Source organism: Eptesicus fuscus, chromosome 20, assembly GCF_027574615.1.
Source record: "Eptesicus fuscus isolate TK198812 chromosome 20, DD_ASM_mEF_20220401, whole genome shotgun sequence".
In the NCBI taxonomy this organism is placed as follows: Eukaryota; Metazoa; Chordata; class Mammalia; order Chiroptera; family Vespertilionidae; genus Eptesicus; species Eptesicus fuscus.
The window spans coordinates 8,110,673-8,132,997 of NC_072492.1; the positions used below are offsets into that span (position 1 = coordinate 8,110,673).

Sequence of the window (22,325 nt, forward strand, 5' to 3'; positions counted from 1 at the left end):
TTCTCTTCACAGAGAAAACTAAGCAAAATGCAGACAACCTAGAAGCTATTCATATAAAAACTGCGGGACAAACCATGGAAGGATTTGTTTTCTTTAAGTAAGTCACTGATAGCTACTTCTTTTGGATTTCTCCTGAAAGTAGAGTGCAGACATTCTATTTCAGTTAAATCAAGTTTGGTTTTGTGAGTCCCAGATAACTGAGTTTTCACGTGGCACTGACACCCCAGGAGCGACCGGCGTCCTCTTTAACCTCATCCTCACCCTTCCCTACTGGGCAGCCGGGGTGCTCTCATTCTCTGAAATATGCACTCCGGACCAGAGAAGTGAATATATTTTTAATACACATGGTCCAAGGAGAATGGCTTAATTTAGTTCCCCTTATTCCCGGTTCTCTCGCAGTCCGCTTGAAAAACACAGCTGCCCGCTTTGTGTGCGCACAAGACCGCTCTCCTCATACAGAGAGGCTCCGAGTGGCTGTGGCGCTCTCCTTTGTTGTGGTAACAATGTTTGTGCATCTGCATGGAGCAGTTCCGCAGGTCTGAGTTGTCCCCGGCACAATTGGAATTCATCACGGCCAATAAACATCGCAGAACTCGGCGAGGGAAGGGAAGGCTCGGGCGCCTGCTTTGTTTTTCAGGCCAGCCGGGAAGTCATTCCATCCTGATGGGCACCTTTCCTGGGGCTGCCACTGGACGGCCAGCCAGGATCTAAGCAGAGAGGGAATGTGGTCCCCTGGGGCCCCATTCATCCCAAATAGCATCATCTCCACACACTCCATCCCTTGCCTCATCGATCATAGGAAAATTCATCCAGGACTGGGAAATTCAGTTGCATCAATAACAAGCCCAGACTTTTCAGAAATATTAGGACTGTTTGTCTGAGAATGAATTAAAGATGTGGATGTATCAAATGCAGCTCCCACTTGTTCCAAAAAATGCTACCGAGATTTGTTCTAGCACTTGGACAGACAAGTGATAGATGAGTTAATAAATGTACCTGATGCTGTTGTTGATGTTACTGTTGGTATCACCTTGATTTGCTCTGGGCACAGACCTAAATCTATAGGTGGGGCAAAATGAAGGCGGTTTAGCCTAGTGGTTAAACACGAGGATTCTGAAGGCAGAGTGCCTAGGTCGGAGTGACGGCCACATGGTATACAGTGTCGACCATCATTCGCTAGCTACTAAGTACCCTGTGCTTCTGTTTCCACATTGAAAAAAATGAGGCCAAAATAAGAAGGCCAAAAATAATGTCTACCTCTCAGCGTTATTATGGAGATTAAATGAGTTAATTTCTGTAGAGCAATTAGAACAGAACGTGGCAGCTAGTAAGCACTATGTAAGTATCTGATTAACAAATACATCCAAATATAACTCCCGGTGTGTACATAGGCCCAGCCTATAGGACTACGACAAAGCATCGGTAGGAGAGGGTAGTCTTGGAGGACTCAGTGATGCCAGATGGCAAAACTCTTGGTGTGGACAGGGAGACACATGGCATGGCTGTGGCCATGGGTCATCCTGGAAAGGACCGCCCACATCCCATATTTTCTACTCAAGCCTACAGACAGGACTGCATCTGGTCACACAGCAGTTTTTGCTGAACTTGAACTTGGACTTTGTGAGCCAAGTGCAAAGAGAGTTTCCTCCTTTCTGCAAGGCTATCACAGATCATGCTTTCAACAGTGTGCGAGGATGCTTCGAGATGAAGTCCCAGGGAAAGGCAAAGGAAATTCAAGCAAAACAAATCAGGCTGGATTTTATTGGGCCATAAAAGAGCAAATGGATCAAACTGGCCAGGGCAACATTTTCTGCAAAGGATTCAGTTACTTTTTTCTTCATTCTTCCTATCTCCCTTTTCCTTTCCTTTTTCTTTTCCTCTCATTTTTGCTGCTTTCCTTTCCTTTCCTTTCCTTTCCTTTCCCTTCTTAAAAACATGATAACCCTACCTGAGTGACTCAGTTGATTGAGCACTGTCCTGTGCACCAAAAGGTTGCCAGTTCAATTCCCAGTCAGGGCACATAACTGGGTTGTGGGTTTGGTCTCTGGTTGGGACACGTACAGAAGGCAACTAATTCATGTTTCTCTCACATTGATATTTCTGTTTCTCTCTTCTTTCCTCTCTCTAAGCATGTCCTTGGGTGAGGATTTAAAAAAAATTATAAACACCATTGTCCTTTCCAAACACAGTACCTTCATATCAATGTAACCATTGGAAGGGTGAGGTAGATGAGAAAAGACCACCCAAAATCCTCTCCATTTTAATTAATTAAGTCACTCATTCATTCAACCATATTTACGGAGCACCTACTCTGTGCCAAGTACTGTTCTAGTCAATACAGGAGTAAACAAAATTGGCAAATACATTTGTCCTCTTGACATCGTGGCGGAGGAGATGGATTGGTGCCGATGGCTGGAGACTGACCAATTTCCCCTTAAAAATCTTTAGATGATAAAATTGTGTTTGAATGACTGAGAGCAACACGTTGCTGTTGGCAACATCACTTGGGGTTTCCCTGTAAAATTATAACCCCATTTCTATATGGACGACTTTGCACAGACACGAAGACTTAAAACCACATCTCATGAGAAACAGACTTGTAACGAGGGATGTTCATCCAGGAGAAGGAAGACTGAAGGGGCTTTGACTGCCATTCAAAGAGACATCTTGTTGTCTTACAGGAAAAAGGATACATTCCTTCTGGGTGGCTCCATTGGGCAGACCTCATGCCAGCAAAGTCAATGTTGCCCCGCTCCCCCATGAAAACTAGCTAGAATTGCATCCTAAGAACAGAATAAACTGCCTCAAGGTTTGGGGGAGCCCCCACTCTAGATGCATGAGTGTGTGAGAAGGGGGATCCGGTGTCCAGAGGGAGAGGCACTAAAACACCTCGTAAGTCCCTTTCAGTCATGAGTCTGGATCGCATTCTTGTGACTGAGTGTGCAAGGAAAATGTATCTTCTCCCGCCCCCAGGGCTGTTGACTGGAAAGTACAGATCTTCAGATGTAGACTCTTGTCCTGAACCTCCCAGGTATGCTGAGTTCAGAATGCGCCAAAGAAGAACATGCCCCCACAATGGGGAAGCCCCCGCCCCACCGCCAGGCTACCAGACCAAGGCGGGGCCAAGGGACTTGCTAAGGTCATGGGGACAAAAAATGACAGAAGTGCGATTAGCCTGCCTCCTATTCAGCTCCCAGCAAATGCTCTAAGGAAAAGACAGGTGGATGACAACTCCAAAAGTGAGAACGGGGCTTTGCTAGGTGTCTCTCAAGAGCCACATAAGCAGGCAAAGGGAGACAGGTCCAAGTCCTTTCTCTAAGGGACCCAGGACTATAGAAGTATGTCCGGTCAGGTCCCACAGTAGGTGCGATGCGGTCTCCTCCACCCAAACAGTGGTGTTGGAGACAGTGCTGTACGTGTGAGCAGGCTCCTCAGGCGGCACAGGCCATTGAGAGAGAACAGAGAGAGCAAAGACAGAGCTCACTGTCGCCTTGTCCCCCAGAGACAGGACACGCTGTGCCAAGTCTGCCCCCAGGTTCCTGACCTCTCCTACCGGGCTGGCCATCCTGGCGCAGGAGAGAAGGAGGCAAGCCCTCACTCCGGGGCTGGGGCATCATCTGTAACAGAATTCACAACGCCAAAAAGGACAGGGTTTCTGGATTCTAAAAACTCAGAAATACAAAAGAAAAGGAACAAGAGGGGAAATTAGCAGGAGACTCCGGAGGAATTAAAAAGGGAATTGAAAGCAGCCTACAAGTCAAGCATCTCCATTTGAGCAGAAATGGGGGGAGGCTAATCCCAATCAATGAAACAGACATGGAAACTACAAAACACTTTAAGGAAATGCATTTTTACTGCTTCCTGAGCCATTGCAGGATTACAAACTAGGCTTTAAAAAAAGAGAAAAACACCGATCTTTGGAGAGCCGCTTTACTGACTAGATAAGAATGACTTGTAATTAGCAGGCCAATTGTCCATGGCGGAGCCTGCTTGAAGACAATCTGTCCTTCTGCAGCCCTGTCGGAGCTATTAGTCTGTTCATCGCAGCTTTTTATCTGACAGAGAAAAGCAAAACAACTTCGCCCAGGTCCAATTTGGAGAAGATTTGAGTTTGCAGTGTCCGAGTTGATGCAGTTACAGCAGGACAAGTTCAAGAAGGAGACCGGAGGGAGAGCGGAAAGGAACACAACCCAACGGGAGTGAGCAGGAATCAAAAGAAGGACAGATGGAGAAAGAAGCGACAGTGGTGGACAAAGATGCTGAAAGGAACAAGAAGGAACATTTTAATGATGTGACTTAAAAGACGGAGAGAAGTGACAGATCCTCTTTGCAAATGCTTGGGGATGGGGGAGGAGGGGCTGGCACGGAGGTGGGTAAGAGCCGGCTGCTGCTTATCTGAGAACAGAAGCGCTGTCTGATTTCCCAAAGCATAAAAAACCTTCCAAGCTGATGGGATAGCATTCCTGGGAAAGTTCAGGCAAATTGCTCAGGAGGCAGTGATAAGTCAGGGAGGGCCAACTGCTAGCCCAGTGGTCGGCAAACTCATGAGTCAACAGAGCCAAATATCAACAGTACAACGGTTGAAATTTCTTTTGAGAGCCAAATTTTCTAAACTTAAACTTCTTCTAACGTCACTTCTTCAAAATAGACTTGCCCAGGCCGTGGTATGTTGTGGAAGAGCCACACTCAAGGGGCCAAAGAGCCACATGTGGCTCGCGAGCCGCAGTTTGCCGACCACGGTGCTAGTCCAACAGGGAGGCTGGGATGCGGAGTCCTGGGAGCTCGGGCTGGGCCTCGTGTTGGGGAGGTGGGTTAACATGATCCTGCCCTGCTCAGCAAAGCGGCCAGACGTCAGAGTTCCTACTGATGGGGTCTGAGGCCGACCCCAAGACGGGGGAAGAAAAGCTCTCCTGGCAACTTCTTTGCTATTATGGGGTTCAGCCCCCTCCCTGCCCGATGCCTAGGGATCACATGCATTCCCAGGACCGCAGAAGGCTCTGGAACACACTCTCAGATGTCGTTTAAAAGGAACAGCCACTTCTATCCCAGGCACTTCCTCTCAGAGTTCCGATCCCTCCTCGCTGCAGCAGCAAAACCCAAGGAAGAGCGAAGAGGTGACTACGGATGGGAAGCAGACCTCCCAGAAGAGGACATTTGGCGAAGGGAACCACGAATATGTCTAGAGGACAGATGTCCTAAGTAATGAGACTTTAATGCCGGAGCTAATGGGAACAGTACACGAGACCAAATGCCAAAAAAGCAAGAAATAAAGAGAGCGTTTGGGAAGCTGCAGAAAACAGCGACTCTCCTCCCAACCACCAGGGAGCAGGGCCAAGGCTGGGCCACTGGAGCCTGCTCGGGACTCAGCCTCCATGAGTCTCGAGAAGGGGACAGTAGCTCCCACAAGCAGGACCCAGGGCTCTCCTGTCCTCTGACTAAGAGTAGGAATGAGCCAGGGTGGGGGCTGAAACCCTGCTCAAGAATGCCATGTCCCTGGGGGAGCCAGGGCCCCGGTTCCCACCCCCACCTCAACTGGATGAGTGCCCTGGAGCTGCAGGCCAGGCAGTCTGAGCCCTGCCACTGACCACCACCAAGGTCATCACCACCACTTGGACCGTGAGGACCGAGCTTGAGAGTAAAACCTGGGGTCTCCCAGGACACCTTCCTTTCCAGGTGCCTTTCAGGACAGAGGGCTTGAGGGCACAAGAAACAGAAGGAGCAAGGAGTTGGGAAGCAGGGCAAAGAGAGTCAAGAAAGGGAAAGAACAGAACTAGAGCAGGGAGCAGACGAGAGCTGGCCAGCATTCTGTGTCTTGTGCACAGTGCTGGCTGGTATAAATGGGGCAGGGAGGGGAAGTGTGATAAATGGGGCTGTTTGTGAGCTGTGCATCTCAGTAATAAAACTGGGAACGGCCCAAGGTCCATTCTCCAACCCCCCTTCCCCCCACTCCCAGATCGCTTTTTCTCTCATCACTCTCAGGAGCTAGGTCTCACGCAGAATTGTCCTGGGGTTCTTTCAATTCTGTAAAAGGGGTTTAAGTTTTGTTTTTTTTATTCTGGTTTTGGTTTTTACATTTTCTTTGTATTGCCTTCACTATCTTAGCCAATATAATCCATTCTTGAAAAAGAGCCCTTTTACCCCCTGGGGCTGCTTCACGCCCAGCACGCAGTGTTAAGTGAGGATCACCAGCCCTGAAGTACCCTGATCAGTAGGTCATTTATCTTCCCATCCCTTCTGGTGACAACCTGTCCCAGGGCACGAGCAGGTGGGTCTTTGCTTTCTCAAGTAATCTGAGTATCACTGACTATTTACATCGGGGAAGATGAGAGCCAGCTGCCCGGCTGGGCCCCAAAGGAGACAGAGCCAGCAATGTACTTGAGGTGTGACCTTTAACAAGTTACTAAGCCTCTTTAAGTTGATTTCCTCATCTGTTAAATGAGCACCTATACTTAGAGGGTGATGGAAGGACGCAGGGAGACACCACCAGTCCAGCGCTTAGCAGGCGCCGGGTCGGGGGGCAAGCCCTGGAGATGGAGCTCTTACAGGTGTTTCCCTGGCTGTTTCATGCATGGGGCTTGAGGCCTCATCTAACTGAGATCTCGGGTCCTCCTGGCCGCCGGCTGTTGGGAGTTGCAGAGGAATGAGGTTCCGTAAGGTCCTGGGAGAGGATCCCCCTTCCTGGCACTTGAGGAGAGGCAAGGGGCTCCCCAGCCACGCAGCAGGCTCCCAGCATGACCACGAGTGCCCTTCAGGGACCAAGCAGGGCCAGAGCCTCTGCCCCAGCCCATGCAGGGGGAGCAACGCCAGTGCCCGCCCCGCACGCACCGCACGAAGGAGACTGGGAGGAAGAAACGCCTTCACACCCACGGCAGCACAGCCTGCGGCTTTCCCAGCTGCAAAGAGGAATGAGAACTGGCAACAACCGCTGCACCTGGAGCCCCTGTCACCTGCCCTGAAACTCCGCTGGCCCCACCTGTGCTCCGGGGTATGATCATTCTGGTCACAAGAATGGACTTTGGGGCGAGCCTGGGGCGGCACAGTGGGTGCGCATTAGGAATCTGCTGGCAAGGCCCCCCAGGAAGCCCATCTTCCTGAGCTTGCCAACATTTTTGCTCCATCGATGGCTGTCTGGCCCAAGCGGTGACCTCATCTGAATGCCAAAATGCAGATGCGGTGACATTTAGGTGGACAGAAGAGAGGGCACAGAGACCACCTGGCTCTGGCCCCAAGCATGGCCACATGCGTCCCAAAGAAATTGGGTCCCTTTACCCTCAGAATCAAATTAGGAATCCAAGTTGAGCTCTCTGCCTACTGGCTCAAGCAGAAATGTGGGAGATTCTCTTTTTGGCCCCCACCCTTTGAGCTGTGTTCTGCACATTCGTCTCCTTTCTTTCCCCCTCTCCCAATTTCTCCCCCGTCTGCCCTGACACAGTAATGCGGCATGAAGCTGATTTTCTTAAGGCCAGTAATTATCCCTCCATGTGAGAAGTAGCCCTCAAAGTGGCCATCGGGGAGAGCGCAGCCCTGATCTGTGGGGCTGCCGTTCATTACCGGACACCTCTCCTGGGCACCTGCCTTCGGCGGCAGCTGATGCCGCTCCCAGGAGAATGGGTCTCATTACTGGAGGCACTTACTTCTGATGAATAACCAGCCCATCCCCTATTTCATTCATCGACCTCAGCCCCATGACTTGTTGCTGCTTACACGCATTAAATCTACCCTGAGAGGATACAAATACACTGAGTGGCCAGATTATGATGATCTCTGAACGCATAATAATCTAGCCACTCAGTGTATATCCTAAATAATAAAAGACTAATATGCAAATTGTCCCCTTGATCACAAGTTTGACCAGCAGGCAGGCCGGCCAACCGCCCATGTCCCCTCCCCCTGGCCAGGCTGGCCAAACCCCCACCCATGCATGAATTCATGCACTGAGCCGCGAACATATATATATATATATATATACACATACACACACACACACACACACACACACACGCACATACTGAGTGGCCAGATTATTATGTATTTGGAGATCATAAATCTGGCCACTCAGTGTATGCTGTCATGACAGAGTCACAATGACATGCCACGGGCTCTGAAAGCACTTCCAAGAAGGGAACTGTGGCAGCGTGTTCAAGGGAAGAACCAGTGTATTCTCCCAAGGTGACTGCCTAGAAGGACGGCACAACAGGATACCTATGTCTTGGTTCTTTCAAAGGAAGACTCAGGCACACTGCAGGCAAAGGCCCCAAAAGGCACGCCACCGAGATTAAAGTTCACCTGATGACTGGACCCCAATGTCCAGCTCCATCAGCCGTCCTGCCTGAAGCTTCCCTGGACCCCTCACCTGTAGTCACCTGTGCTGTCCTAGCCCCGAGCTGAGAAAGGGCAGGACTGGCACAGCGCATGCGCTCCTGTGGCTCACAGAGCTGTCCTGGACATGCAGGAGCCATCCTGGAGGACAAACCTGGATCACCCCCACACAGGCCCACAGGCCTCGAGGTGTCTGGTGTCCGCAAAGCTGAAAGTCAGGGACTGGTAGGTCTCGGCATCCTCGCCCACCTCAGGGAGAGTGAACGCATTCACAGCCCCAGTTTTTAATTAAGATTTCGGCCCACAGTTTTATTCAGTGACCCGTCACCCGCGTTCACAACTCTCTGGCTTGCGCTGTATCTTCCTCCTTCAATGGTCTGCATTACTCAGATCTTATTAAAGGTTGATGCTTCGATCAAGGTATTGCCCTTTTCAAAAGATATGTGGAGAAACGGCAGGGAAGATCAACGGAAATCATCCTAGTGAATGGGAAAACCGAACGAGGAAAGGCTAAAAAATGTAGGGAAGAAAGAGAAGGAAGGAAGCTGTCACTCACATCCATAACCTGCAAGTTATCCGGTGATGACTAAGACATGTGTGTGCAAAGTAAAGCAGACTAGGTTCTCACTGGGCAGAATGAGGTGGAGCATCTAGGAAGGAATGCTGGCCTAGGCCACAGGTGCCTGGTCCCCTGACCGGCACCCACACCACTTGCTAGGAAACCTGGGCCCTGAACCCCTCCTCCCTGACTTCAGTTGTCTCACTTGTAAAATGAGGGAGTTATGTTAAATGACTCGTCTGCAATAAAAATTCTATGATTCTGTAATGGATGACAGAATACTCCTTTGCCTTTGCAGAACATTCTGCTTTAACTTCTAGAGAAGAAGGAGGAGCCCGGCCCGTGTGGCTCAGGGGTTGAGCGTTGACCTAGGAACCAGGAGGTCACTGTTCGATTCCCAGTCAGGGCACATGCCTGGGTTGTGGGCTTGATTCCCAGTGTGGGGCATGCAGGAGGCAGCCGATCCATGATTCTCTCTCATCATGGATGTTTCTATCCCCCTCTTTCTTCCTCTCCTTTCCTCTCTGAAATCAATAAAAATATATTTTAAAAAAATAAAGAAGGAGGAGGAGGAGACTAATAACAATAATAATAATAATAAGAGGAATAATACCAATAATATACAGGGTGAGCACCTGCCCTGAATGGGATTGAAATAACCCCCTCCGAGGGTTTGCTGCTCAACCCTCCCACCAAGCCCTCTTCCCTATCTGCAATATTGGCAAAAGAAGATGCTAAAAATGCGAGGTCATAAACGTGACTCGGGGAAAAATAATGGGTTACAGTTTCCCAAGATAGAGAAAAGAGGGAAACAATTGCAGCAGAAGGCATTTTAAAAATGAATTTAACCTCGTCCCTGGTATAGTCTGTCAGAGTCCCCCATCCCATCACCCATATCAGACCTCTTATACACAAGTTAAGTTCAAACCACAATAGTGTGGTTCCACAAGATATGTATTGTCAAGGGATAAAACAAAAATTGTAAGACAGAATGCACTTGAATTCACCATAATTTCAAAAGTCGACCGTGCATGTCCCAGAACGGGGAGGTGGGGGGGGGGGGGAGGGGGAGGAAGTGTGGTGACATCCAATAGCCCCAGCTGGTGCTGGTTCCAACAAGTGGTGGAGATTCTGGAAAAGGAGCCAGAGTTCAGATCTAAAGGCAATCCTGCCAGCCCTGAGAAATCGCTCAGTGAGACTAGAAGAATGAAGCTTCCTTTGGTGCGGTTCCCTTCCTTTCCGGACCCACGGGCCTGTCTGGCTGGGGCCAGTGAATTAACCTCTTTCAATCAGCTCACTTTTTCAGCTGTCTTAACCACTGCTTCCTGCACAATTGATATGAATCGACTGCACAGTCAATCTGACCTCTCATTAAAATAGATTGAAAAGAATGCACTGGACTTTTTCTCGACCTGAGCCGGGGCAGCCTAGAACTGTGGGTAAACTCTTGGTATCTTAGCAGCAGATTCCTTCCAATGTATGTGTTCTGAGCCCCCCCGCAGGGAAAGAGGGGCAAATGTGCATGCCTTCTGGGCTTGGGTTGAATGGGAGAGGGCATGAAGACAGCAAGTAACGCGTACCAGGGAGAATTGCCAAGTCTCGGAATTTTTGAAAAGTATTTGCATGGCTGACCTACTAATTAAAGCCTCGTGTGTCCAAGGTAGCATCCACTTTCCAGTTGGAATCATATCTTGCCCACAGCAGTGAGCGCGGCACATCTGTTGCATGAACACACGTGCACAAGGCTGCAGGCGGCGGAGGGACACCAAGCATGAAACCAAGCGCGGGACCTGAGCAGCACCGCCCACTTCTCACCTGCCCGCCTTCCTCCTGCTCCTGTGCTTGCTCCTTCCTGTTTTCCTGGTGTCCTTCCCTAACCGCTCCTCCATAAGCCTTCTGAAAGTCTTCCACAATCTCACTGAGTTCCCGACGTGCACTTGTTTTTTACTCAAAGATAAAATGGAAATCATGCAAGACTAAGACCTTCAGTCCAAGGCAAGATGTTCTTTTTCTTTCCTTCCAACTGCTATATTTGAAGCAAAAAACAAGTTGACTCTCTGTTAAGATCAATTCATTATAATGAGCCCACAGTGCTTCAAAAAATGGAGTGTTTGGGTGATTTGACAATTCATTGCCCAGGAACCCGAGAAGAGAACTCACTAAATCAGTCAGCAAGTGGTGCTGCGGGCCTGTGGTCTGTGAGGAAAATCAGAGCTTTGGACATGTAATTAATGCCTGGAGGGAAGAAAGGTGGGACAGGTGCTCCCTTGATTCCTCTGGAAATAAGCAGAGGAACCCAAAGATGAAGGACCCTTTCATGTCTGTAAGGGTCACCTCCAAATACTTTTCCTTTTGCCTAAAAACATCTCCTCAGGTTGTTCTTCCCACAGCCCTGAGCACTTCTCCACCCCCACCCCCACCCCCAAATCCCTCCATCCCCTCCATCACAGTGCAGGCAGTGGGAGTACCCAGGGCAGCTCTGACTTCACCAACAGCATCTAAAGCATCCTAATAGCTTCCCAACACGTCTGTTAATTAGCCTTTGGGGGGGGGGAAAAAGCCACACAGTTCCTCCCTCAAAGTGATTCTCATCTCCAAGACACTAATGAATCAATTCAGGGTGAGAAGGAAGGAACAGGTTTAAACGTGAGACGCTGGTATGGAATTAATGTCAAAAAGGAGCCAGTCTCCTCAGGCATTTCCCGGGCAGATCCCCAGCCCTTGGAAAACATCAGCAGCCCCTCCCTGAACAGCCCCCGGGAAGCACTGCAGAAAGCTGCTCCCGAAACATTAAAATCAGTGGACGCCTGAGGCCCATCAGCTTGAGCCTCCTGGGCAGGTGAAAAGAAGAAGGTGAGGTGGGGATCCTGGTGGGAAAAGGGGTTTTAATTGGTAAAGGTGGGCACCCCCTGTTTCTCCAGGTGTGGCACTCCAGGTCCAGATCATGGGGTTCCTCTGTCTCTTTCCCCTCCCTTCTCAGTGCGACTGTGCTCATCTGTTAGGATCACGGAAGAGCTGAGAGCTTCCCCTACAGACACTGACTTCTCCCACTGGAGCAGGATGGCAATGCCTAATCAGTTCTAGAAAAGTTTAAATCTCTTCTTCCCTGAAGGGACTGAGGAGGTGACAGGTAGCCCTGCCTAGGGAGTGTGTGCACGTGCGCAGGGGCAGGCCGGAAACCCCGGGCGGTTGATCTTGGCGCTCCTCACTCAGCCTCCTGACCCTGCTTGCTCAGCTACCACCTTCAGAGAATCACACAAGAAAGAGCTCCTTGCCTTTTCAGAAAGCAAATGTCTCTGTTGAACTATTTCAAGGAATATGTAAGCACATGCACATCCCACCTCCTCCACTGCCCTCCGAAGAGTCTACTTTCTTTCTTCTCCCTTTTCCCTAGGGAGAACTCAGCATAGTATAAATATTTACCTTTCTCCATCACACGCTCCTTTTCCCTACCCCAATTCCCCAACAAGAATTCTGCACATTAAACTCCCTGAAATAGCAAACGGCGATCTCTGAAGTGTGAGCAAAGCGAGCCAAGCCATGGTACCATGCACACCCGGGAGTCAGTGAGCAGCTCCCTGAAATGTGCACACTCACCCTGACACACCTGGGAAGAGGTCAAGATGAGATGCTGCTGTGCCTGAGTTACCCCAAACTGGAAAATAAGCCCCCCCAAGGTCACTCATGGAGTGTCCTAGGTGAACCTCTCATGCTTTGTCTCCCTTTCCCCCCCCCAAAATAGACAGGCATTGTCCCCTACCTACAAGCACCAATATGATGGTTTCCGAAGCACTGTCAGGCGAGACTGCAGCTGCTGGAAGAGGTGCTGTGAACTGAATAAAATCAGGAGTTGAAGCTGAGGGAGAAACATCTCATATTTACATAATGGTCTGAGGGCCGAAATTCATCGCCTTTCCCATGGTTACCTCCCTTCCCACACTCCAGAGAGAAACTGCCCCCAGTGGCATCACCACGGAGCCATACACCATATACCCTGGTTTGGGGAGGGGAGGAGATCAGTGTAATAGGGCGGGGAGAAAACACCAACAGGGGCCAGCGACATCTCCAGGGCCACAGGCCAGTAGAACACAGGCCAGCGGCGGCTTCCAAACACCATCAGTACCCTTCCAGGTGATGATGAGCACACTCAGTAGGAGGTGGCAAGGTCAGGACAGGGGGCAACTCTCTCTATAAGAGCCGAGAACAAGGACTCAGAGAAGAAAGAAACCCAAAGAAAGGGATTAACCAGAAGGCCACAGCCAGGGTGGAAGGTGTGGTCAGAAGCCAGGACCACAGGAGGTTAAAAGGAGACAAGCCTCGGGGGCTGGAAGCAGCGATGGAGTGATAAGGACTAGATACATCTGCTTCAGGAAGGTGCTTGCCCACAGGCAATTCCCTCTCTGCTTTCCTTCTCTGTCTAGAGAGAATGTCTTCATCAGACAAGACCCCGAGGAGTGTTGTTGTTTTGCTGTCCATCCCACCTGCCTTCTGCATTTGAGAGCCTGCACTGACCACAGACCATCTGTCACAATTCCTCCATCAGTTCCCAGGACCAGTGCGGACACAGTCCCACTACCTGAGAAATAAGATGGGAGTAGAACGGAGGGCAGTGGCACCTTTCGGTGATGAGCAAGCGTCATAAACAGGACTCCTCGAAGGGCCCTAATTCCAGCACCCAAGTTGTCAGTATTGCAGTACCCACACTTAGAGGATTTGACTCAAATCCAGGGAGCATCATCTTTTCTCAACATCCACAGTTTCCAGGGGGAGAGGGGGATTGCTCAGAAATGTCCATCTGCCTCTCTCTCTTCATCAAGGTACAGGTGATTCATGTCCACAGCAGTGAGGGAAGAGGGTTTTCAAAACAAAAGAATAACAAACAGAGTGCCCAGATGAGCTAACGGTCTCTGGCTCAGGGTGGGTGCCTGGTGGATAAACTCAGAAGCAGGACTGAACGGAGAGGTGGTCCGGGTTCCTAGGGCCGTGCACACGTCATGTGCCAGAAATGGAGGAATATCCCAGGGCAGGGTTTGTTCCCTGAGAGGACTCTGTTGAACCACGTCCGGCCATTCATCATCACCAAGGGACTGGAAGCAAAGCGAAGTTTCTATCCCCTGGGTGCTTTGTTCCTAGAGTAGCAAAAAGAAGCTGCTGCCCTATTCTCTGGGCTTTGACTTCCCAGGGGGCTCACTGGGAGCTGGAGAGGTGGGGTGGGAGGCAGTCAGGGGGAAACCATGGACTACCAACCACCTTTTGAGCTCTTGGCGTAAGTTTTGGTGGGAGGCGGCCCCCACGGCCTCCCAATTTTAAGCAGTGAAAGATGCCCAGCAGGTTTAGCACAGCAAGAAGTGTTAACTCAGAGTTCTGCCTACAGGGTTTAAAAGAACAAGTCCTCCAGGCTCAGCACGAAAGATAAGCAGCCCTCTCGGGCAGGATGCGGTGAGGAGACACCATCTGCCCTTGGTCAACATATCGCCCCCATCTCTAACACCATCCAGTGTAACACTTAGTCACTTGGTACTCTTTTCCGTAAGGTTCCAACATTGGTCAGTTTCCTTTATTGAAGATGATGCTCCGGTTTGACTCAGAAAACCAAATGTATTAAGAGCCTGCACCCAAGTGCCCACCTGCCATAAAAACTACGCCCTGGACCCTCACCCAGGATGACAGAGTGTGTACAATCCTTACACTCAAGCTTCACAGACCCCGCTAATCCTCGCTATACTCTGTAAATCCCCCTACCGCCTCAAGCACAAGAGGCAAGAGGCGGTGATTGATCGCATGTCAAGGAAGCAAGGGTGAACGTGACTTTAGAGTCAGGAGGGACCTGGGGATGCCCGAGAGCGAAGAGGACCGGGGAAGCGCGTTAAGCGTAGAAAGAGGGGTCAGGCTCCAGGAGCCTGGGGGCGGGCACCTGCCAGAGGCTCTCACCTGTGGATGTTCATCTCCCTCGGAGGGCGGTGGGCCTTATCATAGGAGACCTTGGCGAAGACGCCGGCCACGATGACGAAGGCGATCACCCCGCAGGTGATGTAGACGGTGAAGTTGGTCTTGTCCTTCTCGGGGTCGTACTTGTTCTCGGGCCCCGGCGACACCACCTTGGTGCTAGGCGTCTGCACCCACACGGGGCTCTGGTAGTTGTTGCACTGGCGCTGGTCCAGCTTCTCATGGCGCTTCTTGCAGCAGAAGCGGTAGTAGCAGGTGCCGCAGCAGTACAGGTAGCCGCTCTCGCTGTTGTTGCACTCGAACTCCTTGTCGTACTGGCCGCTCACGTCGTAGTAGCCCCAGCACGTCTCGTAGGTGACGGCCGCGCTGGCAGCCGCCGCCGCCGCCGCCGCCACCGCCGCCGCCGCGGGCTGTCCCCGCCGGCTCCCCGCCTCCGGGACGCCGGACGCCCGGGCGGTGCCGTTCAGCTCGCGGCCGCCCCGGGCCAGGGCGCCCCCGGGCCGCCGACCCCCGACGGCAGGGGCGCCGGCGCTCAGGGTCCGGTTGGCGGCGCGGCCGCGGGCGCCGTGGGCGCCGGGCAGCAGGTCCAGGAACTCGGGTGAGAGGAGCAGCAGCAGCAGGAGGCGCCGCGGCGCCATGGCGGGGCGGGCGGGCAGGCGCGGGAGCTTCAGGCCGCTCCCTGGTCGGCGGGCTCGGAGGGCGGCCGCGCGGGCCGGGTCGGCGGCGCGGGGCAGTCAGTGGCCCCGGGGCGATGGCGCCATCGAGGCGCGAGCGGCGACAGAGGCGACAGAGGCGCGCCGTGCGCACAGAACGGACCGGCCCGGCGCGGGCTGCTGGCACTCACGCTGCGCGCCGGCTCCGCGCTCCCCCTGCGGGCTCGGCGCGCCTCCGGGGCAGCCCCATCCCCCGCCGGCGGTGGCAGCCCCGCGCGCCGCTCGGCTCAGGCAGGACCCGAAGCGCAGCTCCGGGAAGCGGTGGCAGCGTGGTCCCGTCCGGGCGGGTCCTGCGGGACAAGAGAGGGAGCCGGTCAAGGGGTGGAGCGCCCGGTGCTCCGGGAGGCGGGTGGAGAGCGGAGGGCGCGCGCAGCCCTCGAGGAGCGAGGCTCCGGGCCAGGAGGGGCTCAGAGCCCACTCCCGAGACGGGCCCGGTGCGCTGGCCACGGAGGACGCACGAGCCGCCCGAGTCGCCCCTCCGGGCGTCACGCCGCTGCCCGAGCCCTGGACCGCCGGCCCCGCAGCGCGTTCTCGCCGCAGGCGGGCTCCCTGGGACGGAACCGGCTGCCGCTGGGGTCGGGCGGCGGGTTCGGGGAGCGCGGCGGCTGGACCTCACTCACCATGCCCTACTGCGACTGCAGAGGCGGCGGCGGCCCGGCGGGAGCGCAGCGGCAGTAGCGAGCGAGTCGGGAGCCACCGCTCGCCGCCTGCACCGGTGCCGGAGCGGAGCGTGTGCGAGAGGAGCGAAGGAGACACACGCACTCGCACTCCCGCACACACGGGAGCGCCGCGAGAGGAGGGGGGGCAGCCGCTCAGCTCACCGCCGCCTACGCTTACTCGCCCGGGCGCCCGGTGGGAGGGGGGTTCCTCTCTGCTTCTTCCCCCATCGCGGCACTTGAAGCTCCGCGTCACCAAAGCTCAGGACACCCGTTAATCAACGAGGCGAACCAGGCCAGGCGCGCAAAGAGGGGCCCGGGAGTAGGGCGGGAGTGTACCCTCTGTAGCTGGCCGGTGGAGGACCAAACCTTCCCTGCCTTTGCCCGGTCCAGCCCTGGCGGCCGGTCCCATCCTATCGGGTCCCGGGCTGTGCGCAACCGGAGCTGGAGCTGGGGTTTCTGCAAGCCTTTGCCTCTCTCTAGTGGCGGCGCTGGCTGCAGAGAGATCAGGTCAAACCCATTGCTACAGGTTCCTAAACTGAGACCAGGGGTCAAATGGCTTGTATGAGGTTATGGGGCTACTAGTGAGCAAGGACTACACTCTATTCCCCTTTGGCACACTGCTTCCCACCCCGCCTCCAACATGCACACAGGCACAAAGCCCCAGCGCTGGGTGGCACCTCTATTTCCCTCTTTCCAGGACTTTGGGACACAGTTAGAAAAGCTGTCTGAGCCTGTAAGAGCTTTGAAATTCCTCTACTGTAGCTGACAGGGTGGGAGTGGGGGTGGGGGTGGGGGTGGGGGTGGGGTGAGGTGGTGCAGAGGGTGGTGTTCCGGTATGGGTGCTGATCTGGTCTGTGAAAGAGGCCCAGGTGTAACTCGCAAAGCCATGAGGCCACCCACCCTAAGAGGGAGCCACAATCATCCTCTTTGGCATGCGTTAGTGGAGGAGGTGGGGAATGAGAACAAAAAGCAGTGGCCACTGCCAGGATCCTGCCTGCCTGGCCTGGGCTTGTGTGCATATGCCCAGAGGGCTTAGGTTGAAGGCAGAGAGCAGGTTGTGAGAGTGTGAGGAGTAGAGATTGTCCCCAAGGCTGTCTATTCGGTCCCATTCATGCATGACCCAAATCAAGGATCCCCCATGAGAGAAAGACAGCCTCTCCTTGGAACTGCAGAATGGATACATTGCAGCGAGAAGACAGATTCCAAGGCACAAGAAGGAGATACTGAACCTAGGACGAGAGGTGCACAAACTCCCCACTTGCTGCTCTCTCTCCATTCCCTTCCTCTTCCTCTGTCCTGCCTCCCATCCCCTCAGCTTCCTCTCAGCTGCCACCCTTTTCTTAATGATCCTGTTCTAGAACCATTTATTTAGTGCCTGCTCCCCACCAGGCACTGTGGTGCATGCTGAGGTAAAGGATGAATAAGACAACCCCTCTCTTCATGGAAGGGACAGATAAACAAATGGTCACCATATTGTAGTGAATTCCCATGAAGAGGCGGGCATGGGGTGCTCTGAGAGCACAGATGACAGGTGCCCACCTAGCCCTGAAGGGGGAAGGTGGGAGCCCAAGGCAGCTTTCTTGATATGGTGATGAGCGGAACCTTGAAAAACAATTGACTTAATCATCAAACAAGATTGGAAGGACACTCCTGGCGGAGGGGTGGACATCATTAGCAAAATCAGGAAGACTGGGAGCAGCAAGGCTATGTGAGCAGGGGATAGAGCAGATTAGCATAAACTCTGAGGGAGTCTTCCAAATAAAGCTGGCAGAAGGGCATTGATCCCCTGCCAAGGAACTTGAATTTATTCTACAGGAATTACCGGTGGGCTTTACTCAAGGGGAAGACACTGTCAGATTTACATGTCCGCTGGATCTCTAAGTCAACAGGAAGAGGGAACACTGGATGGGAGAAGCGCTGCTCTGACAACCCAGGTAAAAGTCCATGAAGGGAGGAAGTAAATTACTGGTAGTTGGTGCCCATCGTGCAAATGACAAGCATATCCAAGAACAGGTTCAGGACAGCAGTAGGGATGGGCATGGTGAGGTGCCTGGAAGAACGCTAAGAGAAGCTGACCAGCACAAGGGTTTCAAGCTCAAGAGAGCAGATAAAAGCGTATGCACTTGGGAATCATAACAGTCTCTTTACCCTCATATGATATGCAGGCTTTAAGTCAGTCCCTTCAGTCCTCTTTCCAGAGCTTTCACCTCTCTTCATGATTCCAGAATTGCCCACTCCGTATCTGGGAGCTTTCTCACAGTGGGTACCAATGTGTCTTCCTCATGTGGGACTCTATCAAGACCTGATCAGTGGCACTGAGTAAGGGAAATTGCTTTGGTTCCTCAGACTGCCACCACCCACAAATATGTTCTGAACCCCTGTACTCATAAATGGACACTCACAGCCAATAAGAGTGTCATAGAGTTGGATAGGTTCTTAGGGGTTATTTATTCCAACCCTGACTGTAGTATACTATATTTCTTTTTTTTTCTATTACAGTTCACATTCAATATTATATTAGTTCCAGGTGTATAGCATAGTAGTTAGACATTTACATAACTTACAAAGTGATCCCCCTGATAAGTCTAGTACTCACCTGGCACCATACCTAGTTACTACAATACTAGAGGCCCGATGCACGAAGATTCGTGCAAGAATGGGCCTTCCTTCCCTTGGCTGCCAGCACCGCCTTCGCTCCGGCCGGAGCCACCTTTCCGCTTTCCCACTCTGCCCAGAGGCCCGGAGTGGCTGGGGTGGTGTGGAATGCCTGTGTTGTCACCATGGCAAAGATGCATGCATCCCGCCCCTGGCCGCTGGGTGTCTGTGTATGTAAATTAACCTGCCATTTTTGTTGGGTTAACTTGCAATCTCACTCCTGATTGGCTGGTGGGCGTCATGAAGGTATGGTCAATTTGCATCTTTTTTCTTTTATTAGTGTAGATTATTGACCACATTCCCTAAGCTGTACTGCATAGCCCCATGACTATTTTGTAATGGCCAATTTTTACTTCTTAATCCCTTTACTGACACTTCCAGCCCTCCTGGGTTGTCCCTGGTAGTAGTCCAGGTTGGTTGCCTACCAACATCCATTTCCCTACTTTCTCCTCCTAGTTTTCAATACCTGAATTGTTGACAGTGTGGCAGTGTCCTTCCTCTGTGGGTCTGACTCATCAAACATTCCAGAGAAGAAGCATCTTTTTTTAACACCTATAACAACTACAGACAGCCTTTGGGTTCGGGGGAAAGTGACCCCATCCTTGGCTCTAGAAAGTAAATCCTAGTTGGGATAAGCCAACCGTAATAACCTTATTTCTCTTGCCAGTGATTTGTTAAGAATGGACATGTGATCCAGTTCTGGCCAATACAAAATGAGGGAACTGTTGAGAGATTCTGGGGATATTTTCCTTGCTCTTAAAACCAGTGGTAATTCCTCTACTTTTTTTAGTGTTGTTTTTCTGGCTGTTATGAACTTGAGGTGGGGTGGGGCCCATGACAGAAACCAGTGGTTAGTTGAAACTGATATTCAGTTTCATAGTCACTAATGCTGCTCACTAAATATTTCTACCTTCCAGAAATATAATAGAATTGCAATTCTGGGTTCATTTGTGAGTAGGAAGGGAAAGTGACTTAGTACCAACTGGTCAACAAATCATGAGCAGAAATAATGTGTGTTATTTCTGAACCAGAGCATCTACTTGCAATTTCGAGACCCTCTAAAGCTCTCGTTTTCTTCTGGCATAGTGATCAGCAATGTTCTACATGGAAGTGGCTTTGTTAGACTGTAACTGACAACAGTGAGTAGAGCCCACAGATAATAAAAATAATGCCCCACTATGGGCATGTAGCATGAGAAAAAAATATACTTTTTCATCATAAAGCCATTAGAATTGGGGTCCATTATTGCAGCATATCCTACCCCATCCTGACTAATACACTGAAGATGGCAGATGGAAAGATGGAACTAGCATTTTTGAACCACTCATGGAACTATGCTCAGGGCTCTCCTAACTCTGGTCTTCCAATAATGTGAAATAATACAATTTCCATTTGTGGACTCTTATTTGAATCTAGAGTTCCTCTTAGATGCAATCAAAGGCATCTAATAGATACATTATGTGTCTTCTGTCTCCATTCTGACTTGCTCTAGGGTTTCTACCTAGCTATGCAAATTTGTATTAAGCATACACTTCCATAGAATTTGGTTTTCCCCTCTATAAAATGCGGGGCTGGCGGGGGGGAAGCTAAGTAGAGGGAGTGTTTATTTAAGAAGTAATCTCTATTGTCTCTTCCCACGATGGCTTCATGGCCCCGTGATCTGGTCCCTGCTATCCTTCTGAGTTCATATCCAACAACTCTCTCCTTACTCACTCACTCCAGCCACAATGGTGCCCTTGATATTCCTCAAAGCGTTTGCATTTGTGGTCTGCCTGGAACCCTTTCAGGCCCAGATGTGTGCAGGTTTCTAAGTTTCTACTTAAACACCACTTATTAAAGAGGTTTCCTGACCATCCTAAGGAAGATAGCATAACCATCACACCACTACCCAACACTTCTTCTTTCATCATGATCTATCTTCCCCCTATCATGATGCATTTTTATCATGGCATTTACCACAAATAGATATACTTTCATTTAGATATTAAAAATGTCTATTCTCACCTTCCACTAAAATATCTGCTCTTGTTTGAATTTTGTTATCTGTTTTGACTGTTGTATTCTCAGTGTCTAGGACAGTGCTTGGTACACAGTAGGCTGTATGGACATGGAAAGACCCATCTCCAGCTAAGAGCTCCTTGAGGGTCTGCCTCAGGTATAGAAACTTGCCTCTTCTGGGAACACAGTCTTCCTTCCCTGGATGGTCCATTTCCATAGACTAATCACGTTGGAGGTGTAAAGGCCCAGCCATTGCAGAAACTCTGATGGAACGTGTTTTCTCCAAAGTGTCAGAGTTCCCTGAGGCAAAGGCTTTGATGGGTCTGTGTGGCATTGAGATCGACAGGATGATGGCTCACGCCACTGCCATCTGCCCCACCTGCTCCCTCCCCCATTTCCATAGGTGTTGATCCCTAAAAATGAGCCAAGCCTGCATGCCAGAGTTTGTCCCAGCATCTATTATAAGAAATCTGAGACTGGTACATAGGCATTTTAGTAAATATGTGTTGAATAATGAATGTGAGTGAATGAGTGAGTCTGTGATCCCCAATTCCCTCAATGGCATCCCTTTGAGTGATTATATAGCTTCTGCTTTAGCATATCTGGTGGCAAGCTAGAAACTATCTCTTAATGCCATAAATCCCAATCTCTATATATAAAAGCCTAATATGCAAAGTGCCCCCTCAGGAGTTCGACCAACCGGGAGTTCCATCGCTTGCTATGATGTGCGCTGACCACCAGGGGGCAGTGTGGAATGAAGGGAGGCCCCTGCAGGCAGCTGGCAGCTGCAGAATGGAAGCCTGGGACAGCAGCTGACAGCCAGCAGCCACGAGGGACCCTACCCATGCACGAATTTTGTGCACTTGGCCTCTAGTGTTAAATAGTTCTAATAGTTAGAAAATTAGAATACTTTGGATTTCATTATTGTTTCTGATAGGCAAATCAATTTATTGGCTCATACTGAGCTTATTGTTGACTTGAGTGTTTTTTCACACCTGTGCTACTTAGGATAACTTTTTGTATTCATGTGCAATACTTCATACATATTTTGGTTAATTTTAAAACTTGAGCCCATTATTCCAGACTTTTAAGCATTTTAGGAACCTGTCTTCTAATATACTATTTCTCTCAGTGTAGTAGACATTTGTTCCTTGCCTCCCAACACTCTTCCTCCTTTCTTTCAGCCACAGTTTCTGATCTATATTCAGAGATTTACCCTCCATCACTCTCATCCCATGTGGTCTGCATGAGGTTCCACATAATCCAAATTTAAGCTGAACAACACCTCTTAACTCCTTAGCCAAAAGTCTGGACAAAGTAAGTCAGTGGCAGAAGCTCATCCAGTCAGATGACCCACAGGACTGTGTGGGCAGGACTGAGAGAGATGCTCACTCCTCTCCCTGGGAGGAGGTAAGCATGGCACTGTGGCACCTATCTTGTCCTGAAAAGGCAGACCCCAGGGCTGTTGGGTCCCAC

The 22,325-nt window shown here is 51.1% G+C and overlaps 1 protein-coding gene across 3 annotated transcripts in view; it reads right to left on the reverse strand.

The window, feature by feature from the left end:
* SHISA6 (shisa family member 6) overlaps positions 1–15,462 on the reverse strand; it is a 287,584-nt gene extending 272,122 nt beyond the window's left edge. For all 3 annotated transcript variants that reach the window (XM_008153580.3, XM_054709461.1, XM_054709460.1), the window contains exon 1: positions 14,810–15,462. In XM_008153580.3, the coding sequence (XP_008151802.2) occupies positions 14,810–15,462 (653 nt within the window). The remainder of the gene's footprint in view (positions 1–14,809) is intronic.
* Positions 15,463–22,325: the final 6,863 nt, after the last annotated feature.